Here is a 21744-nt window from a genome sequence, read left to right on the forward strand (position 1 = left end):
TTGCTACGGTAAGGCTAATGTCTCTTCTCTGGTAAGCCTTTTAAGTCTGTCCCTTGCTTTTTGGTACAGGTTTTTCGTACTGATCTGATAACAGCGATGAAGATCCCCGATTCATACCAGCTGAGCCCAGATGAGTACTATATACTTGCTGATCCCTGGAGACAAGAGTGGGAGAAAGGAGTCCAGGTGCCAGCAAGTGCAGAGGCAATACCTGAACCAGTGGTTAGGTAAGTGAGCGTATTACTGTTTGCATTGCTAGATACATGCTGTCTCTTTTTCCTGTCCTTGGATGGTCTACTTAATTGCTTGGCATTGCTTTGCCCGTCTGTTTATTTGAGGGGCTTCCAAAATAATTTGGGTTTATATGGCTGTCTAAACTGTAATGCAGAGTAAATAAAGCAGGCAGGCTGGGAATGCATGTTAGGTGGAACCGAGTACCAGGCTGGTAAAAAGGGCTTAGGGGAGGGGGCAAATAGAAGCAGCAGAACCAAGTAGAGCCCAGCTGCAGCTGCAGGCTTTGTTGCTGAAAGGGCTCCCAAGACTAAATGGCAGTATACAAAAGGGGAGAAGCAAAGGACAAAATCCTTTAGTGGTCCAGTCAAATGTAAGATATGTTGTATCTTTCTGGGCGGATAAATATCTTGTCTTGTAGAGATGTCCAGACTGACCATGATGTTCTGGGAAGAGCATGCTGGAAGCAGCACAAATTTAGCAGTACACCAGTGACCATGTGCACAAGTGCCTTAGCTCAGATTAGCGTAGAAATCATGTCTGTGATGGGTGATAGATTTTATGATATGTGAGCCAGTGTTGCAGCATTCACATTCAATTTACTGCTTAAAACAAAACCCTCAGTGTGGCCGGGGAATGTGTTGACAGAAGACAGAGGTGCTAACATGGAGCTTAGGGATGCATGTGAACTCAAGCTTACAACTCCGCCCCACTCCCAGGGCATATGAAAAAGAGGCACCTGATTTTTCAGGAAGAAAAAGTCCTTCAAAGGCACAGTAATAATGCCTGCCTTAAATGAGGGAGCAAAGCACTGTCAGGGATGCCAGCACTCTATGTGCTCATGGGAATGGCATTGCAAAAAGGTCTTTGAGTTTGGGCAGGGTAAAATAAACATAAGAATCCACACAGACATGAATCTGGTGAGTGACTTGTGGGCATATAGGACCCATCTAGAAACATCTCATCTTTGCCTAAGTCCTCCTGAAGTCTGTGGTGTCACGACTCAGGGTGATAAGACTTGGCCTCAAGATGTGAGCCTGCTGTCTGTGCAGTGTATTTTCATTTTCATGCGTTGCAGATACAAGACGAAGGCCTGAATTTGGAGGGGACAAAGGGGAACTGCAGCCATTAAGTGGGCAGACAGCCACCAAAAGCTACATAAAACAAGCCTATCAGTCTAGATAAATATAACATCAATAAATATTTAAATATAGGCAGCCATAAAAGTTAAATAGCTGCTCCGATGGGAGAGGTTGAGTATACTGCTCTTGTCCATACAGAGGATGAGCACTTGGAAAAGGGTAGCAACATCATCTCTCTCTGCACTAAAATTCAAGGCCACCTTTTTATAGCCATGGAGTAACCCTTGTGCTCAGATTCCATAATCCTTATGGCATCATCAAGAAATTGCAGGTAAGGGTATCCTGTCTCCTGCCTGGAGTGCAGGTGTGAGACTGTATCTCAATTTTGGGGTCGCTGGTTTCTCTCTTCATAGAATCATAGAAAATTAGGGCTGGAAGGGACCTCAGGAAGTCATCTAGTCCAACCCCCTGCTCAGAGCAGGACCATCCCCAACTAGATCATCCCAGCCAAGGCTTTGTCTAGCCAGATCTTTAAAACTTCCAAGGAGGGAGATTGCACCACCTCTCTGGGTAACCTGTTCCAGTGTTTTACTACCTTCCTAGTGAGAAAATTCTTCCTAATATCTAACCTAAACTTCCCTTGCTGCAACTTGAGACCCTTGCATCTTGTTCTGTCACCTGCCACCGCTGTGATCAGACTAACTCTATCCTCTTTGTAACCTCCCTTCAGGTAGCTGAAGGCTGCTATTAAATCCCCTCCCAGTCTTTTCTCTAGACTAAATAAGCCCAGTTCCCTCAGCTTCTCCTCATGTCGTGTCCCCCAGCCCCCTCACCATTTTTGTTGCCCTCAACTGGACCCTTTTCAGTTTGTCCACATCCTTTCTGTAATGGTGGGCCCAAAACTGAAAATAGTACTCCAGATATGACCTTACCCGTGCTGAATAGAGGGGAATAATCACTTCCTTTGCCCTGTTGGCAACACTCCTACCAATGCAGCCAAGTATGCCATTAGCCTTTTTGGGCACACTGCTGGCTCATATTCAGCTTATTGTCCATTGTAACCCCCAGGTCCTTTTCTGCAGAGCTGCTGCCCAGCCAGTCAGCCCCCAGCTCGTACCGGTGCATGGGATTCTTCTGCCTTAAGTGCAGGACTTTGCATTTGTCCTTGTTGAACCTTGTGAGATTCCTGTTGGCCCAATCCTCCAATTTGTCTAAGTCACTCTGAATCCTAGCCCTACCCTCCAGCATATTTACTGCTCCCCCCAGCTTGGTGTCATATGTAGACTTGTTGAGGGTGCACTCTGCCATCTGCCAGGTTGTTGATGAAAATATTGAACAAAACCAGCCACAGGAGTGACCCCTGGGGCACTCCACTTGATACTGCCAGTCAACTAGACATCAAACATTCATTACTACCCTCTGAGCCTGGTGCTCCAGCCAGTTTTCTGTCCACCTTACAGTGCATTCATCCAACCCATACTTCCTTAGCTTGCCTGTGAGAATGCTGTGGGAGACCGTATCAAAAACCTTGCTAAAATCAAGGTACACCATATCCACTGGTCTCCTTGCATCCACAGAGCCAGTCACCTCATCATAGAAGGCAATCGGGCTGGTCAGGCATGATTTGCCCCTCCTTGGTGAATCCATACTGACTGTTCCTGATCACCTTCTTCTCCTCCAAGTGCTTAGAAATGGATTCCTTGAGGAGCTGCTCCATGATTTTTCCAGGGACTGAGGTGAGGTTGACTGGCCTGTAGTTCCCTAGATCTTCCTTTTCCCCTTTCTTAAATATACGCACTATGATTGTCCTTTTCCTATCGTCTGGGACCTATCCTGATCGCCATGATTTTTCAAAGATAATGGCCAGCAGCCCTGCAATCTCATCAGCCAACTCCCTCAGCACTCTTGGGTGCATCCCATCTGGCCCCATGGACTTGTATGTGTCCAGCTTTTCAAAGTAGTCCCTAACCTGTTCTTTCACCACTGAGGGCTGCTCACCTCCTCCCCAAACTGTGCTGCCCTGTGTAGTAGTCTGGGAGCTGACCTTGCTTTTGAAGATTGAGATGGAAAAAGGCATCGAGCATTTCAGCCTTTTCTGCATCCTCTGTCATTAGGTTGCCTTCCCCATTCAGTAAGGGACTCACACTTTCCATGATCTTCTTCTTGTTACTTATATACTTGCAGAAACCCTTCTTGTTACCCTTCACGTCCCTTGCTAGCTGCAACTCCAGTTGCTCTTTGGCCTTCCTGACTTCATCCCTGCATACCCACGGAGTAGTCCCTCATTGTTTGTCCAAGTTTCCACTTCTTGTAAGCTTCCTTTTTGTGATGTAGTTTATTAGAGGTGCACCAATAAAGATTTTTCTGGCTGATAGTGATGGTTGATTATTAACAAGCCATATTGGCTGATATTGATCCAATAGCCAATATGCAGCCCAGCAGCTTCGAGAGCAGCATCTGGCAGGTAAGTGTGTGTGGGGGGGGTGCAGATCAAGGCCCCCATGGTAAGGGAGGGAGTGAGGCAGGGACAGGGGTAGGCACTGCTCAGCTGGGGTGGAGCATGAGACAGAGCCATGGGCAGCTTGGCTGGGGGCTAGCTCCCACCACTGTGTACCCCCCTGGTGGAAGCATGGGGGGCACATGCCCTCCAGATGTGTGCATAGGGTAAGAGCAGGCTGTCGTCTGTGGGCTCGGGGCTGGGAGCTGCGCTGGCCTCTTCCTGGTGGTGGGGCTGGGCCAGGGCTGTTCTTGGGGTGGGTGGGGCAGGCAGTGGTGGCACTGGGAGGGAGGGCTACGGGTTGGGCTACAGCCACCCCAAAATTTGCCAAATGCCTTCCATATTTCTCTCTCTTAGTGCTGCTGTCATCCACTCTAAGCATAGCCCCGGTCCAGCCTCCCCGCTGGGAAGAGGGTGGCGCAGACCCTGGCCCTGAGCCTGCGACAGGCAGCCCCACCCTCACCCTGCTTGCAGATCCAGGGCGCACATGCCCCGCATGCCTCCCCCAGGGATGCATACAGCAGCAGGGACCCACTCCACCCCTGCATCCCCTGAACAAGCTGCCCGCAGCTGTGTCCCATGCCCTGCCACACCCCGGCTGTGCAGCACCTGCCCCTCTCCCTCCCTTACCACAGGGGCTTCAATCTTCCCCCCTCTCCCCTTCCCCAACCCCTTCTCTCCCCCATGACACTTCTTCCCCACAGATTTACCAGCCGGATGCTGCTCTCCATGCTGCCGGGCTGTACTCCTGGCCCTGCATGCATGTACTTGGTATTTATCGGCAACATTATTGGCCACATCAACCAAAAAAGCCGATTGCCGCTGATGCCAGTTTTCCTTTTATTGGTGGTGATACGATATGGACCAATATATCAGCGCACCTCTAACGTTTACTGAAGAGTCCCCTGCTAAGTTAAGGTGGTCTTCTGCCATACCTGCTACTCTTCCTGCGCATTGGGATGCTTTGTCCCTGCACTCTCAGTGAGGTTTCTTTAAAGTACAGCCAGCTCTCCTGGGCTTCTCTCCTGCTCACATTGGCTTCCCAGAGGATCCTGCCCATGATTTCTCTGAGCAAGTTGAAGTCTGCTTTTCTGAAGTCCAGGGTCCTTACTCTGCTGCTCTCCATCCTTCCTTTCCTCAGGATCCTGAACTCAATCTTCTCGTGGCCACTGCTGCCCAAGTTGCTATCCATTGCTACATCCCCCACCAGTTCTTCCCTGTTTGAACAGCAGGTCAAGAAGAGCATGGCCCCTAGTTGGCTGCTCCAGCACTTGCACCAGGAAGTTGTCCCCAGCACTCTCCAAAACCTTTGTAGATTGTCAGTGCACTGCTGTGTTGTCCTCCCAGCAGATGTCAGGGTGATCGAAGTCCCCCATGAGAACCAAAGCCTGTGATCAGGAAACTTCCACTAGCTTTTTGAAGAAAGCCTCATCTACCACGTCCTCCTGGTCTGGTGGTCTATAGCAGACCCCCACCACGACATCGCCCTCGTTGCACTCTCCTCTGACCCTAACCCAGAGACGGTCAACAGGCTTGTCTCTAGTTTCATACTGAAGCTCTGAGCAATCGTACAGCTCTTTTACATGTAGTACAACTCCTCCTCTTCTCTCCTGCCTGTCCTTCCTTGACAGTTTGTACCCACCCATGACGGTGCTCCAGTCATGCGAGCTCCCACCATGTCTCTGTTATTCCAATCACGTCATAGCTCCGCGACTGTGTAAGCACTTGCAGTTATTCCTGTTTGTATCCCAGGCTCCTGCATTCATGTACAGACACCTGAAGTAACTAGTTGATTGCCCTGATTTCTCAGGAAGAATGAGAACACCTCCCCTGTTGCCCCCTCCTACTTGCTCTTCCTCCAGGTCTCCCACTTCCTCACTTACCTCAGGGCTTTGGTCTCCATCCCCTGGCAAGCCTAGTTTAAAGCCCTCCTCACTAAGTTAGCAATCTGTCTGTGAAGATGCTCTTCCCTCTCTTCATCAGGTGGATCCCATCTCTTCCCAGCAATTCTTTTCTTGGAACATCATCCCTCCCAGATCTACTTTTTGGATGAGCTATAGATGTTTTGTGTCCTGCTAAGGGGGGTAAGCTGAATGGGCACTGGTGCAGCGTAGGGTAGACAAAGATGTTGTAAACATTAGGGCTGGAAGGGACCTCGGGAGATCCAGAGATCTCAAAGAGAACTGCCCATGGTCTCCTGTTGGCCAAGGTGGGCATGAGATTTGTGAACAACAGGCAGTCATGGACCATTTGTTTCTTATCTCCTTGCTCACGTGTGCCCCTTTTTCTCAGCCCATGTTCATTTTTTGGGTTGTTTGTGAGCTCTTTGGGGCAAGGACTGTGTGCTGCTTGGGGTTAATACACTGAGTAGCATAGTGGGGCTCCCTTTTCGGTTGGTCCTTAGGCACTGGCATAATCAAGATGCTTAATAGTAATAACCTGAAGCTAACAGATATACCATCTCTGTATCTGGCATGGCGTATGTCCTGACCTACACATACAGGTCAGAAAAAAACCCAAGTGTATGAAGAATTTGGGTTTGGGTCAGGTATGTTGCAGAGGCTATAGTGGACCCAAATTTCCCATGTCCATTATTCCCCAAGACATATACCCTATTGTATACTTGGTGTAACTGCCAGAGTGTAGGGTGAGTTATTTGCCAGCAGCATGTCCATCTCCTTTACTATCTTCCTTTTTGTTCCTCTCCCACTTAAGTTGCATGAGCTTTGGTTCCCATACGGCTACCCTGGAGACCCCTGGGCACAGTTAATGTTGGAAAACCTCTTTGAAAACAATGCATTTTTGGAACTTGATGAGGGTTATAAATGGGACAAGGTGCTTACAGAACATACGCAGAATATTTTGCTTTGCTCCTCAAATGGTGGAGGAATTTCAGCTAAGTCAATAACCCCGTCTGGAGCACAGTTTGTCCCTCGGTGACAGCAGCTGCTACTGCAGCTGCCAGCTGAAAGTTATGAAGTAAACTTTTGTGCACGCTCCTCCCCTCCCCAAGGAAAATATAGAAAGAAATGAAACTTTAATGAGGAGTCTGAACACATCAAAAGGAAGCTGTAAAAGGGGCTGTCTAGTTGATTTAATCTTTGAAAAAAACTGGGGAATCGGGGGGTTTTTTAGTCATTTTAATAGCTAACCACAGTCTGGACTCGTAAACGTCCTGCTCCTGGGCTGGCGACTGGTTTTGGTGCTGTTTCAAGGTGAAAAGTGATAGCTTGGCATTGCCTGTGCTGTAGCTGCCCATCTGAAGCCATCCTGAAGTGATACTCTGAGAATTCACATGTGTGCAAATCGGCTTTGTTTCCAGGAATTGTTGGACCACGTTTTGTTTCTTTGCTCTCTGAGCCAAATCTTCCTGGCCAGGCGTGGCCCACAGGGTGCCCTGACGGCTGGGGAGCATGCCTGGTACACGCAGAGTGAGGCTGCACAAAGGCACGGGGGGTTAAAGCTAACAGCTCTGCAAGGGACTGGGTTAGACAAGGACATGCCCATATGCCCACGACCACCAAGTCCACTAACCCCGCCTTGTGTTCACTGCCCTCTTGGCATTGCGGCCAGCCCGTTGTTGTGCGCATGGAACAGGATTTAGCCTGGAGTCACTAAGCGGAAAAAACACAGCTTCCGGTATCGCTGGGGCAGGTGTGGTTGAGTTATCCATCAGGGCTTACAGAGTTTCAGTGTCCTGGCCTGCAAGATACTTCGACATCTTCACTCCTGAGCGAGCAGATGGAAAGTTAGGGCCTCTCTCCTCAAACTGAGTCCTTTCCAGCATGCTTCGGTCCCGCTGTGCCAGCCCATCTTTTCCAGTGCTTGTGTACGGTCGTGTTCACCGGTGCCCAGTGAGCAGACGTAAGTGATCCAGCTCTGAACTGGTAACAGTTTACCCCCACCTTGGACTTGTTCTGCACTGGCACGCATGAATGTGCCTGGGACAGGGATGCAGTGAAGCACATCCACAGACAACTCGTGGTGATTCGCTCAGGTTTTTGCTTTTAAAGTCCAGAAGCAGCTTTCATCACACAACAGGAAGCAGAGCAGATGTATGTGCATGCTCTTTCTGCACAGCGCCGTCATCGGCCCAGGTGTTTTCCAGCTTCTGTCACTAATGCGATGGCTGCAGCGAGGAGAGCTGGGTCTGAGCTGCAGAGCGGGGATCGGGATTGGATTCCCTGGTGTGTCCTCCGTGAAAGTAGCACTCACCTTTAAAATGTGTCCTTGTCTAGATGGAAGAGACAAATACTCTTCACTGTTGATGACTGCATTTTAGCTGTTTGAAAGGAACAATCTTACCAGGTCCTACAATTTAACTTTCCTTAAAATATGTTTTTTCCTGGTGTGAGGGCTTGCCTTTTTGTCTTCCCTCCCATTCTCTTCAGAGGCCGTTAATTTAAAGTTGAAACTGCAGTTTTCTATAGTGGTAGTCATATTTTGGTTGTTTACTTCATAAACAGCACCGCACACATTTGTTGTTTGTCATTAGTGTGAAGCCACAGGGTTTTGCTTATGTTAGGCCATGCAGTAAGTCCTTGCTTTGTTATGTAAGTAATTTTTTCCGTTTGAATGAATGATTTAAAAAGTAGCGCAGGAGCACTATCTCATGAGACCCAGGGAACCAGGAAGTCATGCCTTGAAAGGGAAAAAACCCAAATCGGTTTACAGTAAGTGAATTTGGAAGCCTAATAATTGACACCTCTTTTTATGGCTCTTTTAAAACTCACGTTCAGATATGCAGCATAAAGCATCCAGCTTTCATTTTGATTAAGACTCCAGCACACCACTGTCATTTACCGTTTCCATTGTCGAACAGGTATAAAAGGGGCTGTGGTGCCAAGGGAGGATTAGGCCCATTGGTTATAACCAACCAAGAGACAAATGCCCCTGGTTAACTCACTGTGCGCTTTGGACAGGGATCTGTATCTGAAAGTCCTAGAGGGGGGAGAAGCCCCACCAAGGTCTGGAAGGTGGGGGCTGAGGCAAATGATGCATCATAATATGTTTAGCAAATCTTATTGCAACCCACAATACAGTGCAACATAACTGGCTGGGGAGTTACAGAGCACATTTAGGCAGGGTGGTGGCGGGGGTAGGGGTGTGGATCGTTTCCCACCCAACAAATAATTCTCTGGCTCCTGAAGGGATGTCATCCCCAGCCTCTACTGTTCTTTTCATCTTTCAGCAGGGCTCTTAGGAACAAGCTCTCTCTGCCTGTGCTTTGCCTCTAGGTTTTGCAGATCCAAAGCTGAAAATGAGATTTGGAAACGTTTTCTTTCTCTGAGATCTAACATGTCAAATCTGTGGGTGAGGCAGAGAGGAAGAGATTTATTTCAAGGAGCACTTCCCTCAGAGAATAGCATCTGAAATTACTGAAACCTTAAAACAAACAGGCTTTTGTTGGGGAGCACAACTTGCAGCAGAGCTGAGAAGAAGGTAATGAAGGAGGGAGGCTCATCTTTTGGCCCTGGGTCATACCGGTTTGGTCCTCACAGCCTTCTCTTGCATTGTCCAGCGCTGAACCACACTTAATTCTATTGAATGTGTGAATGTCATTAGTGTCCATCAACACATCAGCCCAGTTTGATTGTGCATGAGATCAGCTGGCTGGCAGCACTTAGCGGGGCTGTTTCCTCTATCTATCCATTTTTGATTCATCAGTAGTTGAAAGGGGTTTATTCTGGACAAATGCATGCCTGAACATTTCCCAAAGTTTAAAGGGCTCCAGCACAGAAATAAAAGCTATTTGAAGCTGAATGAAAAGAGGGGAAATGAGCGGCTAAAAGCAAGTTTCCTCACTGATAGGAATTGGAATGACAGGTTGCCACACTTCACTTACGCATCTCACGCTGCCATTGCCCTGCTGTAAAGGAATCAGGTAGCGGTGACAGCACTTTGCATAGCTGTAGAGCTTGTCCTCCCAGAGCCTCAGCAGGCTCCATGGGTAGAGGGGTGACTCCCAGCACTCCTGTGTATTTCAGAGATTCATCATCTGAGTAGGTCTGGCACCAGAAGCACCATAGCCCCTTAGCGTGGTGCTGGGCACACGCCAATGAGAGACAGAGCTTATTGGCAGGTGTGTAGAACTACACTCATAAGGCTTCTGTGTCTCTAGCTGGGGAGCTGGTGCATGTGGGTTATGCCAGCTAGTGCTGCCTTGTATGGTACAAACATACCCAGCCTAAAGCGACATGCTCAATGAGTCAGTGACAGGGCTTGAATGAAAATCAGGAGTTCTGCTTCATGGTGCATGTGCTCTTAGCGGACACTTCAGAAAAGCCGTACGGGCCCTAAGATCCAGCGGCAAATAGCAATCAAACCAGCAAAGGTGGAGATGTCAAATCTACATTGATGAAGTCAACAGATAACTTTGTAACGTAAAGAACTTGGGGAGGACCTCACACCAGAATTTGTTCTGGAACTGGAAAATACTATCAAATCCTTCCCATGCCAGCATCAGGAAAAACTACTCCCCTCGCTTTCCCACCACAAGAACTTTCTGTGTGTTCCCAAAAATCCACAGAGAGGGGTGACCCTGGTAGACCCATCGTATCCAACTGTGGCACCCACACTGAAGAGTGATCAGGATCCATAGAAACTGTCCTGAAACCACTTGTCACTCAAAGAACAAGCTTTCTATAAGACACCCCAGACTTCTCCACAGAATCCAGAACATCAACCACCTTCCTGAGAAGGCTAAATTTGCAATCATGGTTGTCTCCCACCTGTGCACTAACATCCAGGAAGGCACTTCTGCCTGCCTAAAATACCTGCAGGAACATGGAGTACACTCAGATTTGCAACAACATGTTACACAAATCATCCACTTCAGCCTCACCCACAACAACTTCACTTTCAACAGTCATCACTTCCGTCAAGCCAAGGCCACAGCTATGGGCAAAGAGGGCACTTTATTATGCCAACCTCTTCATAAGCCACATGAAGGAAAGCTTAATAGGAACAGCACCATTATATTTGCATTATACCTGCATTACGTAGAGAGATTTTCATTGTTGGGTCTGAACACCTGGAGTCACTTATTGACTCCCACCACAGGTCTAACAACTATCACCCCTCAACCAACCCCTCTGGAATGCTCCTACACTAACACCCACTTTGTAGATACCACAGGTTGCCCTGCAGCATACCTCTATATACAGAAGACCCATGGACCACCATACCTATGTCCACAAGGTCAGCAGTCATCCCAAGCACACCAAAAAGCTGTATTATACAGTCAGGCTCTCAGATACCAGCACATTTGCTCTGAAGAGAACACTTGTGATACCCACCTGATCAGACTAAAATCTGCCTTTATATAACAAGGACACTCCAGTAGAACAATAGACCGTGCCTTTGATAAATGTATGCAGAAACCCAGCAGTTACCTGCTACAATACAAAAAGAAACCGCCCTTCAGCTGCACACTTCTGGTGGTCACCTATCACCCAACATAGGAACAGATTAGAAAAATCATCAAACAACTACAGTTTACACTTGACAAAGATCAGACCTTAAGAGAAATATTAACAGTCCTCCACTCCTGGCTTTCAAACAGCCCCCTAATCTTCCCCACCTCATCATCAGAAGCAAACTCCTCACTGCCCAACAGACATCAAGTGGACACAGCCTTGCCTTGGCAAGAAATGCTTTACCTGTCGACACATCTCTACTGCAGCTACAATCAACACCACACCCCCCATAAGAAAACCATCAGAATCCATGGTTCCTACACATGCCTTTCCCACAATGCGCTATAATTGATCCAGCATACCAAACACCCTCATGGTAATCACGTGGGTGAAACCAAACAGCAACTAGGCACCAGAATGGACTCTCGCAGAATAATACAAAGGACAGAGACATACATACACTATTAGAAACACATTTTTCACAGAGCAACCACTCCCATCCTATCCTTGTTCTCAAGGAAAATATACCTAACACCTTTAATAGGTGGATTTGGGAACAAAAATTCATAAGCTGGCTGGACACTAAGAACTAAGTACTTGATATTGGTTTTATGGAACATTATAATGTACCTGATTCCTGAATTCTTTCCACAGGTGAGAATAATCCTCTTCCCTCTTGACAGGTCTTGATCTCCCAGTAATCAGCTTCTTCCTTCTGCTAATCGTGGGTCTGCTACCCCAGGCAATTTCTCTTACCCCCTCCTGAAACTTTTTTTTTTTTAATTATGCTGTGCTTAGCTCGTTGTGGTCAGACCTGAAGAAGAATGCCGTGCATTCGAAAGCTTGTCTAACTCTCCCCTAACTATACAGTTGGTCCAATAAAAGATATCACCCTAAGAAATCCTTGCCTTTTGCATAATTTCTGGACTGTCACAGCTACAACATCTATCTGACATTATGACTTCTCCACATATCAGATACAACAAGGTTTCAGACCATGGCCCCTCGGACTCAGTCTTTCATTCCATAGTAGTCAAGTCTAGTTTACACATGGTCACAGAAGACAACATTTGACCCCAGCGATAGAAGCACTGAACAGGGTAAAGAATAGAACCACGGTAAATATTAAAAATAAAGGTCTTAGAATTTTGTTGTCCGCAGCCCCTTGGTTCGAGGATGATCTCTACCATGACCCCTTATGGGTCTTGAGATGACTTAAGAGTCCAGTCCTTGAGCCACGTATCCATCCATAAGGTCTCGGAAGATCCAGAAGAGGTACAGCAGACGCCATTAGTATTGTCCCTGTTTTGCAAATGGGTTATTGGAGGCTCAGCAAAGCTGGTGTGAATTGTCCGAGGTCACACAATGAGTCAGTGACAGAACTGGGAACAAAGCCCAGGCATCCTGACTCACTGCTCCTTGCTCTGAATATTTAGAAAACACCATGCTACCGTAAGAGCTTGTATGAATTGGTGAGGCCTCTGTTGTCTCTGAATCAGGAGCATGCATTCTTTTCCCTTCAAGCACCTGATGCGGTTGCCAGACTCTGCCTGCTGGCCTGATCCAGTGTTTGACGTAGGAATCTTACTTTGCAGATAAAGTAACCACACAAAACTGTGGCCTCTCTGCATTATTCTAAATGATCAGTGTTGTCTTTAAAAATCTATTTATTTAATATTTTGGCCCAAGAGTCCTTCTGGAGACAGACCAGGGGATACAACTAGCATCCGGTGCCATTTCTCAGCTCCCACATTAAGTACATGCTGTATATTCTGTGTCCTGTGAATTTTCTCGCAGCAGGAGAAAGAGAAGGAAGAATTCTTCTTACTGGCTGGTTTCCCAGATATTCTTGGCTCTACTGTTCCTCTCCTTATGTAGGTGTTGTGGCCCCATTTTAACAGGAAACAAAAGTGCTGTGGCAACATGCGGGAAAAGAAAAAGTAGCTTGTGCACCATTAATGGGCAGATGTTTCACGTAGTCCCCCATTCCTGCTGACAGACAGAAACCTGGGCCTGTCAGTGGCAGTACAGAAGGATGGAGGTTGCTGATGTGGCATGCCAAGGGCAGAAAAAGTGTGCCTGAGCACGTTTCCTTGTGTCTTCCAGGCCCTGGATGCATCTTCCATAAAACCCCAAGATAGAGATTTGACAAATGGCCAGAAATGTTAGTAGCAACTCTCACTGTTTGCCATGTGAAAAGTGTCTAGTGATCACAGTTGGGCCAGGCCCAGTTATGCTAAGCACTGTACAAACATTTCTTCTTCTGCACTATTAGACTTGGCTATCTTCAGCATGCTCTCAAAGCAAGGCACATCCTGAGTATTGAAGAGCACACTCTTGAGATTGATTTCTCAGCTTGTACTGTGTGAACCAGCACCCCTTGTTCTCAGGTTGGATTTCCTTTTCCCGGTGTGCGACACTAGCTGGCTGTTGACTCATCCACAGCTTCCATTTGGGCTCAACAGCAGAAGGCATAGGCAGGATTGTGCAGTGGCCTGTGTGTCTATAGCAATATTTATTTAATATGATCCTATTTTGTTTTTACTTGGGTGTATAATGAAGATGTGCCCCCTGTGTCTAAGTTTGCACCTGGATGTAGAAGCACTTTCCCTAAAGTATAATCGTAGTACTTCTTGTCTAAGTATCCCTATACCTGAGCACACCAGCTTTGACATTTGCCCTGATCCTGTTACACTATCAAATATATATAAAATTCCTTTGAAAATCCTAAAATCCTGAGACTTATTTAATCAAAAGAAGGAAGCAATCCAAAGTACAGCAGACCTAGTTGTATTTAGGAGATCATAAGACCTTGGAGAAGTGACTTAGGACAAAAATAAAGCTTTCTGTTTGCATAAGATAGTCAAATGTAAGGGAAAAATAGCTTTTAAAAAGTTCATTGCCCCTTAAAAAATTCATAGAAAGGGCCCACAAGCATGTTTTCCTAATGAAGTGGAAGGATGTAGAATTCAGCAAGATACTTGGTTGCCAAAACAATGAGCTCTTCAATTACTTGGGCCTTACCCAGGAACCTTACACAGTGTAGAAGTGTGGCCATATTAATAAGGATGAGTATGAGAGGATAGTACAAACGTGTAGGAATAAAATCAGGAAGACCTAGGCACAAATTAAGATGCATCTAAAAAGGGGCACAAAGGCAACAAAAAAGCATTCTATAAATATGTTGGGAGTGAGAGCGAGACCAAAATTTCGGTTCCTTAAGTGAACCGGGAAGGGAGGCTAATAGTGGACAGTGTGGAGAACACTGAAGTGTTTAATAGATTTTCCTACTTCAGTCTTACATAAAGGCCAACTACCAGATGACAAGCACATTTAGCAACAAGGACTGGGGGTAGATGCTTAACCCAGAGTGGGGAGAGAATGGGTTAGACTTACATGCATAAGTTACATGTTTTTGTATCAGCAGATTCTGATGAGATTCATCTTAATGAACTCAAGGAATTGGCTGAGATATTTGCAGCCATTGATGGTTACCTTTGCAAACTCAGGGTGGCCAGGTGAAGCCCAGGAAGACTGGAAAAGATCAAATACAGTGCTCACCATTAGAAAGGGAGAAAGGATGACTCAGGGAATTGTAGATTGGTCAATCCAGTGGTGATACTTCTCTGTATAATCAGTCAATCAATCAGTTCATCAATCAGTCAATCAATCTATCGATCAGTCTATAAACACGTAGAGGATAGCAGCGTGGTAAGTGTCAGCCAGCAAGGATTTGTCAAGAGCATGTCATACCTAAGCAACCTGCTTTCCTTTTATGACAAGGTGATAGACTTAGTGAATAGGGGAGAAGTAGTGGATGTGACATACCTCAACTTTAGAAAGGTTTTTGACACTGTTCCCATGATGCTTGTATGGAAATACAAAAGCATCCCTTGATGCTTGCTAAGGAAATACGGTATAAATGAAACTGCTCTAAGATGGGTGCATAAATGGTTGCATAATCATGTTCAAAGAGTAATCATCAATGTCAAACCATCAAATCATCATCGGCTGGAAGGAGGTATCAAGTGTGGTTTCCCAGGGTACTGTCCTGGGTCCCATACTGTTTAATGTCTTAATGACTTGGAAAGTGGAATTGACCATACACTTAGTAAATTTGTGGATGACATCTAGCTAGGTGGTATAGCAGACACGTTAGAGAAAGAATTAGGATTCGAAATGAGCTTGATAAAATGGAAAAATCGTGTTGTCAAATGTACAAATATAAAATGTATTTGTACTATTGCTGCAGAAAAGAGCCTTGAGGTTATAAAGGATCACAAGCTGAATGAGTCAACAGTTTAATATTGTTGCAAAAAATGTTAATGGCCTACAGAGATGAACAGGACATGTTATATGCAAGTCATGGGATGTGATTCTTCCATTCTATTCAGCACTAGTGAGGCCTCATCTGGAGTTGTGTGTTCAGTTTTGGGTGCTGCATTTCAATGAACACATGGACATATTGGAAAGAGTCCAGAGGCAAACAACAAAAATGATTAGGAGACATGGCATATGAGGAAAGATAGAAGAACTAGGATTATTTGGTCTGAGTAAGAGGAGACTGAGGGATAATTTAAAAACAATCTTCAAATATATACAGGGTTGTTATAGAGAGGAAAATAGACTGTTTTCTGTGTCCACAAAGACAGGACAAGAAGCAAGGGAACCCATTTAGCATAGCACTATCCAGAATTGTCACTTAAAATGACTTGTGTTAAAAATCATAAAACCCTGATAAGTGAATATACAGCAGCTGTTTATATCTCTAGCGAGTCCTGACATTTTCACTCAGCTTGGGCAACACTTCCTTTGGGTCAGCTTTGACTTGCTTCTCCTCTTTTTACATAATCTACTCTTATGATTATGATACTGGAACACTATTGCATTTATTATTGTATCAGCAACATGGTTAGATATTCACACAGCTGCTTATTATAGAATTGTATGTCAGCCATTGTTATGTAATGGGGGGGGGTGATATTTTGTCAGGGCCAGATCCTGAGGGGTTATAAATTCGTTTTAGTGGAGGGCCATTTTACACTAGCTGAGGAGGTGGGCCCCAAAGGTCACTAGTGATTAAGTCATGATATAGTTTTCAGATACCCTTATTTTCCTTAGATAGGCCCAAACATTAGTTTTATACTAAACAGCAGGCTTCCCAACTCGCTCAAAGAAATAAGATTTATTTCCTTCATCCCTATTCCTTTTAATCATTTTTGTTTTACAGCTGGCTTGACACCTTTGTGTTCATGTTTTCAGAATTCATCATATTTATCCACTTGCCCTGAGAAATATGTCAATCCAGTATTGTCTTACCTAATGCTGAACCAACAGGCTTTTTGTTTTAATGTTTGCTAGACCTCCTTGTGGAACAGTTTTTGTGCTTTTATAGTGGATCAAGTAGAGAGAGGGAAAACCTATCTCATTAGTAATGAATGCGTTGAAAGATGGGGGCTTGCTTTTCACTACCTTTTAAAGAGGCTTACTGTCCACGTATTAAGTTCAAGTATCTTTCAGCCCGATAGAACCTACTGTGGATTCACTTTCAAGAAGGAAAGGCAGCTTGAAAAGTAGCCTATAGGTGATGCGGGGGGCTAATGAGGCCCTCACCTAATTAGAGAGGGCTAGACTTGAGATATATAAGATCAAGCCCTGAGAGAAGCCAGTAGTAAGACCTTGGAGGTTACTGGGGGAACCTTGGAGCCTGCTTAGCAGGATGGTTATAGCTTCTGAAAGCCAGCTGGGAGAGTACAGCCAGCAGTCTGGAGGTTTGGGAAGGAACAAAGGGGTGGAGGAGGTTCCCGGGGGCCCAGAGAGGTGCTGAATGTGTGCAGAGCAGAGGGGTCCAGAGGCCCAAAGAGGGGCAGGGTGTGAGCCCAAAGACCCAGGGCTCTGAGAGTCCAGAGAGGGGCTGAGTGTGTAGAGGGAGAACATCAATGAGTGATGACATCTGCAAGGCTTGGGGCATGGTGTAGGGGTGTATTGGAGCCGCACAATTAGCCCATAAAGCAGTGACTGCAGGCACCTGGTAATCATTAGTGAGAGCAGATTGGGAAGCACTGGGGCAGCCTCGCTCACGTAAAAATAATTACACCAAGGTGTGGTGAGTGATATAAAGGGTGACTGTCCACAGTGAGCAGAGTAGGCAAGGGCAGAAGGGGCTCCAGGGGCTTCGCCACCACTCCTGGAAGGATACCCTGCTACACCTACCTATTTAACTTTATCTACATCTCCTTCGTTCAGACAGAATCCTTGATTTGACATACAGCAGATCAAACAGCGATGAAGCCTTATTTCTAACCATGTATGATACCACAGGAACAGACATTTTTATATAATTGCTCAGTTTCGTTGTACCTTATGGCCTTATTGAAGGATATGAGAAATTATTAATTCTCCTTCTTCCCCCTCTTTTACAGTTGGATGAATGATGATATACCAAGATAATAATGGTTAAGGCAGTGGAGACCTGCCTTCATTTCTTGGTTCTGGTTGACTTGGGCTCATCTCTTTACATCTCTGTAAAATGGGGAAAATGCTTCCTCACAGTATTGGGAGGATTAATTAATCAGTTCCTGTGAAGTGTTCAGTACTCTGGTACACTGTCTGTAGATACCATGTTGAATTATATTAAGGTTGAACTATGTACCTGAGAGACATCTGAAAAATCCACAGTGGCAAACAATGTTTCTGAGAAGTGTATTGAAGTGTAAGACGGATCAGTTCCCACATCTTTGTGTTTTCTCCGGTGGGACTGTCTGCTACTCTGGAGTAACTCTGAGATATTTTTGGCACTCTTTTATAGAGCTAACCTTACTTCTATATTTTCAGGGAGTGTATTATAGATTTAATTAAAAACAATTTCTGAAAAATAACTGTGTGCTTGTGATCTCCAAAAATCCCTGGGAAAAATTGATTGTATTTGGTTCCAATATTTTTCGCCAACCTTACTATATAAGAGTGGAAAGCTACCTGACCTGTGTCTTCTTGAATAAAAATGTTGGTCCAGGTTTCCCCTTCATACCTAGATTGAGTGTTTGCAGCTCTGTTTATGCTGATTAACAATGTTATAGATGAAATTTGGGTAATTTTTGACCAGCTGTGGAACCAGTCACGTGCTTGGCAAGTCCAGGTGCATGCCTGTTGCTTGTCAGTTCCAAAACCTTCCTCCGTTGTCCTCTAGTGGATGGATGCAAATGAATACAGATCTGCTTGCACTACTGAAATAATTCTGGAACGTTATATGGGTTAGATCATTAATTCCAGATGCTTTAATGTTAATAGTTTTACTCCAATTATATGGAGAGGCAACTTTTCCTTTCATATCAAGAAAACATATGCTCAGACTTTCTTGGTTTTAGTAGTAGCAGTTCTGAAATATGAATGGCTTCATTAAATTGAAATCAGCAAAATATTAGCAAGCTGTCTTCTCTGTTTTAAAACTTTGGCATATAACCTTGATCTCCAGATCTGGCAGCCTGATGGCGTATGGAGAAGAGCTACTTTGAGGAGTAGATCATGTAGCTCTCAGAGCACTCCGTAGAGTCAGGAAACCTGGTTATGTTCCTGGTTCTGCTGTGTGAAACTCAGCAAGTCTTTGTTTGCTCTACCTCCCCTTCTCTCTTGTCTTTTTAGATCAGTGGTGCCCAACCTTCTGGCTCCATGGGCCAGATAAGTGGTGCAGGGTCAATCCATAGGCCCAATCCCACGCGCCCAAATCTGGCTGCCTGCTAGCTTGATCCAGCTGCATGCCAGCCCATGCTGGCCCAATTCAGCTGTGTGCTGGCCCGATCCCACTCTGACCCAGTCCCGCATGTCAGAATCCAGCGGTGTGCTGGTTAAGTGTGGTGCACAGGACTGCAGGGGGTCACCACAGGTCTAGAAAATTGGCAGAAAAGGAGCAGCAATTGATAATGCCACTGCTTTCCCACTGCTAAATCTCCATACTCTTGGGGAGCCCCGTGGGTCAGATGTTATAGGTCCATGGGTCAGATCTGGTCCACAGGCCAGAGGTTGAGCATCCCTGATTTAGACCGGACATTTTGAAGGGCTGGGTCTGTATCTTATCACGTGTTTGTGTAGGGTGTAGCATTATGGATCCCCAGTAATAGTTGGGGCCGCCATTGTTTGCTTCCTTATTTTTTTTAAAGAAAGAAGAATGGGCAGATCACCTGCTGGCTAGAGGTACGTTGTTGGTAGGAGACAGGTGACTTTTCCATTATTAGTATGATACCTCCCAGGGCAGAGCAGTTTGAATGCAACTGTTTGCCTTGGACTTTTTTGGAGATTTGAACAAGTAGCAATTGTTTGAGCAAATTTCCACGAAGTTACAGGGGGTTTTGTTCACATATTTCAGTTCTGTGTTCCATGCAAGAGAGAGACCAGGAAAACACCTTAGCCTGGTGAGGCAAATTGTTAGTGGTGTGGCATAGAAAGAAGAGTTTGTATACTCATTCCTACTGCATGTTAAAAAGCAGCTATTACATATGTCACTGCCACATTTGAGAAAGGGGGTTTTGAAGAAGAAGAACTAAGAATGGTGAGTCATTAGCTTTTAGACCTCTTGGCTCCTGTATTTTGTGAAATCTGCAAAATTGAAGTGAATGAATTTTAAGTGAAGGTGGACAGAAGGGTCTCAAGGACTGTGTTGTAGAGTTACAGATAACTTTTATACTAGGGATGCACCGATGCAGATTTTTGGGGCTGATATTGATAGCCGATTTTTAAGGAGGCATATCTGCCGATACCAATCCAATTTCTGATACCAGCCTGGCAGCTTGGAGAGCTGCATGCAGCTGGTAAATCTGGTGGGCTGGAAGGGGAGGGGGGAAGGAAAGGTTATGGGGGGGGAAGGCAGATCAAGGCCCCCACGGCGAGGGAGGAATGGGGCTGGGGCTGGGGCAACTGCTACCCAGCCAGGGCGGGGCAGGTGTAGGATGGAGCCATGGCTCATCCGAGGGCGGGGGGAGCTACTCCTGCTGCCGCATGTTGCTGGTCTGGGAGCTGCTGGTCTGGTGCTTGCCTGCTGGGCCGGCTGCTCCTACCTCTGCTCCCGTGTCTCGTCCAGGAGGGCATGGGGAGGGCAGAGGTGTGTGCCCCCAGATCATTGTGGGGTGGGGTGGGGTAGGCCAGGAAGAGCCCTGTGCGGCCCCAGCCCACCCCGCCCCGTGCAGATCCAGGGGCACACCCCCCACCTTGCCTTCCTGGATGAGCGGTGGGAGCAGCAGTGGGACCTGCCGAATGAGCGCTGGACCAGCGGCACGCAGTGGCAGGAGCCATCCCGTCCATCCCTGCACACCCCCCCCCCCCCCCCCCGAATGATCTGAGGCTCGGTCCAGTGCCTGCCCTGCCTCAGCAGGGCAGCACTTGCCCCAGCCCCACACCCCCGTCACTGTGGGGGCCTTGATCTGCTCCGCCGTGCCCCTTCCCTTCCCTCCCCTTCCCTCCCCCCTCCCCTTCCACCACACCAGACTTACCAGCTGTATGCAGTTCTCCAAGTTGACAGGCTGTGCTCCTTGCTGCCTACACGCTGCACTGTGGCTGCATGCATGCACGCACATTTATCGGCCAAATTATTGACCACATCAGGCTGATTTCTAATACGATCAATTTTCTTTACATTGGTGCCAATTCAATATTGGACCCATGTATCAGTGCCCCTATATTTTGTACTTGTCCACTAAGTCAGCCACCATTTGTAGAAAATGATGTACTTGCTTATGTCATTTTCGGGGAATTTCTGCAGAAGTTCTTGTTGGACACTAGTATTTAAAAATGATTTGGGGAACAGAGTGCCTGTGTGATTTAATAATGACATTTAGGCTGCTTACAGATGTGGGGGGGAAAAAACAAACAAGCGGTGCTTTACTTTAAGCTCAGCACGCCCCTCACACCAAGTGCAGCGCATGCCCAGAAGAAGCATCGTGTTAGTTGGACCAGGCTCACCCAACATCGTTATAGATGGGTGCTTCAGTGGGGCTTTTTGGTGCTTTTATCTAATAGCTGATTGAATCAACTTTAGATAAAAGCTCCAAAAAGCCCTGCTGAAGTGCCTGATCTCTACAGATGCTGTGGAGCCGGGTTGAACTGACACACTGCCTCTTCTGGCGCGCGCGCACACACACACACACACTCGGCCCCTGCCTACGCGCATGCTCTGCCTTGCCTACACACACACACATGCGCGTGCGTGCTCTGCCCTTGCCTACACACATGCATGCTCTGCCCCTGCCTACACACACCCTCCCCCCCAGTACTAGTGGGGCCTTGTGCTCCCCGGTCCAGCGATGCAGCCGGGAGCCACATGGTGCTACAGTAGGGAAATGGCTGGGGGTGGGCAGGGCTGGGCTCATGCCTTCTGCTGCCGGCTCCCCCTGGGTCCTACTGTCCCTGGCTGATGTCATTTTGACAGGCAGCCAGGAGCAGATAAATATTTTCTAAATTTTTCGGGGTCCCGCGGGCTGGAGAGAATGGCTTGGCAGGCCGGATCCAGCCCGTGGACTGTATTTTGCCT

At 46.6% G+C, this 21744-nt stretch overlaps 1 protein-coding gene across 5 annotated transcripts in view; it reads left to right on the forward strand.

Moving 5' to 3' along the window:
- JADE2 (jade family PHD finger 2) overlaps nucleotides 1-21744 on the forward strand; it is a 144552-nt gene that overhangs the window by 42079 nt on the left and 80729 nt on the right. For all 5 annotated transcript variants that reach the window (XM_019478521.2, XM_019478518.2, XM_019478522.2 and 2 more), the window contains exon 4: nucleotides 70-227. In XM_019478521.2, the coding sequence (XP_019334066.1) occupies nucleotides 70-227 (158 nt within the window). The remainder of the gene's footprint in view (nucleotides 1-69; nucleotides 228-21744) is intronic.

This window comes from Alligator mississippiensis, chromosome 9, assembly GCF_030867095.1.
Source record: "Alligator mississippiensis isolate rAllMis1 chromosome 9, rAllMis1, whole genome shotgun sequence".
Taxonomy (NCBI): domain Eukaryota; kingdom Metazoa; phylum Chordata; order Crocodylia; family Alligatoridae; genus Alligator; species Alligator mississippiensis.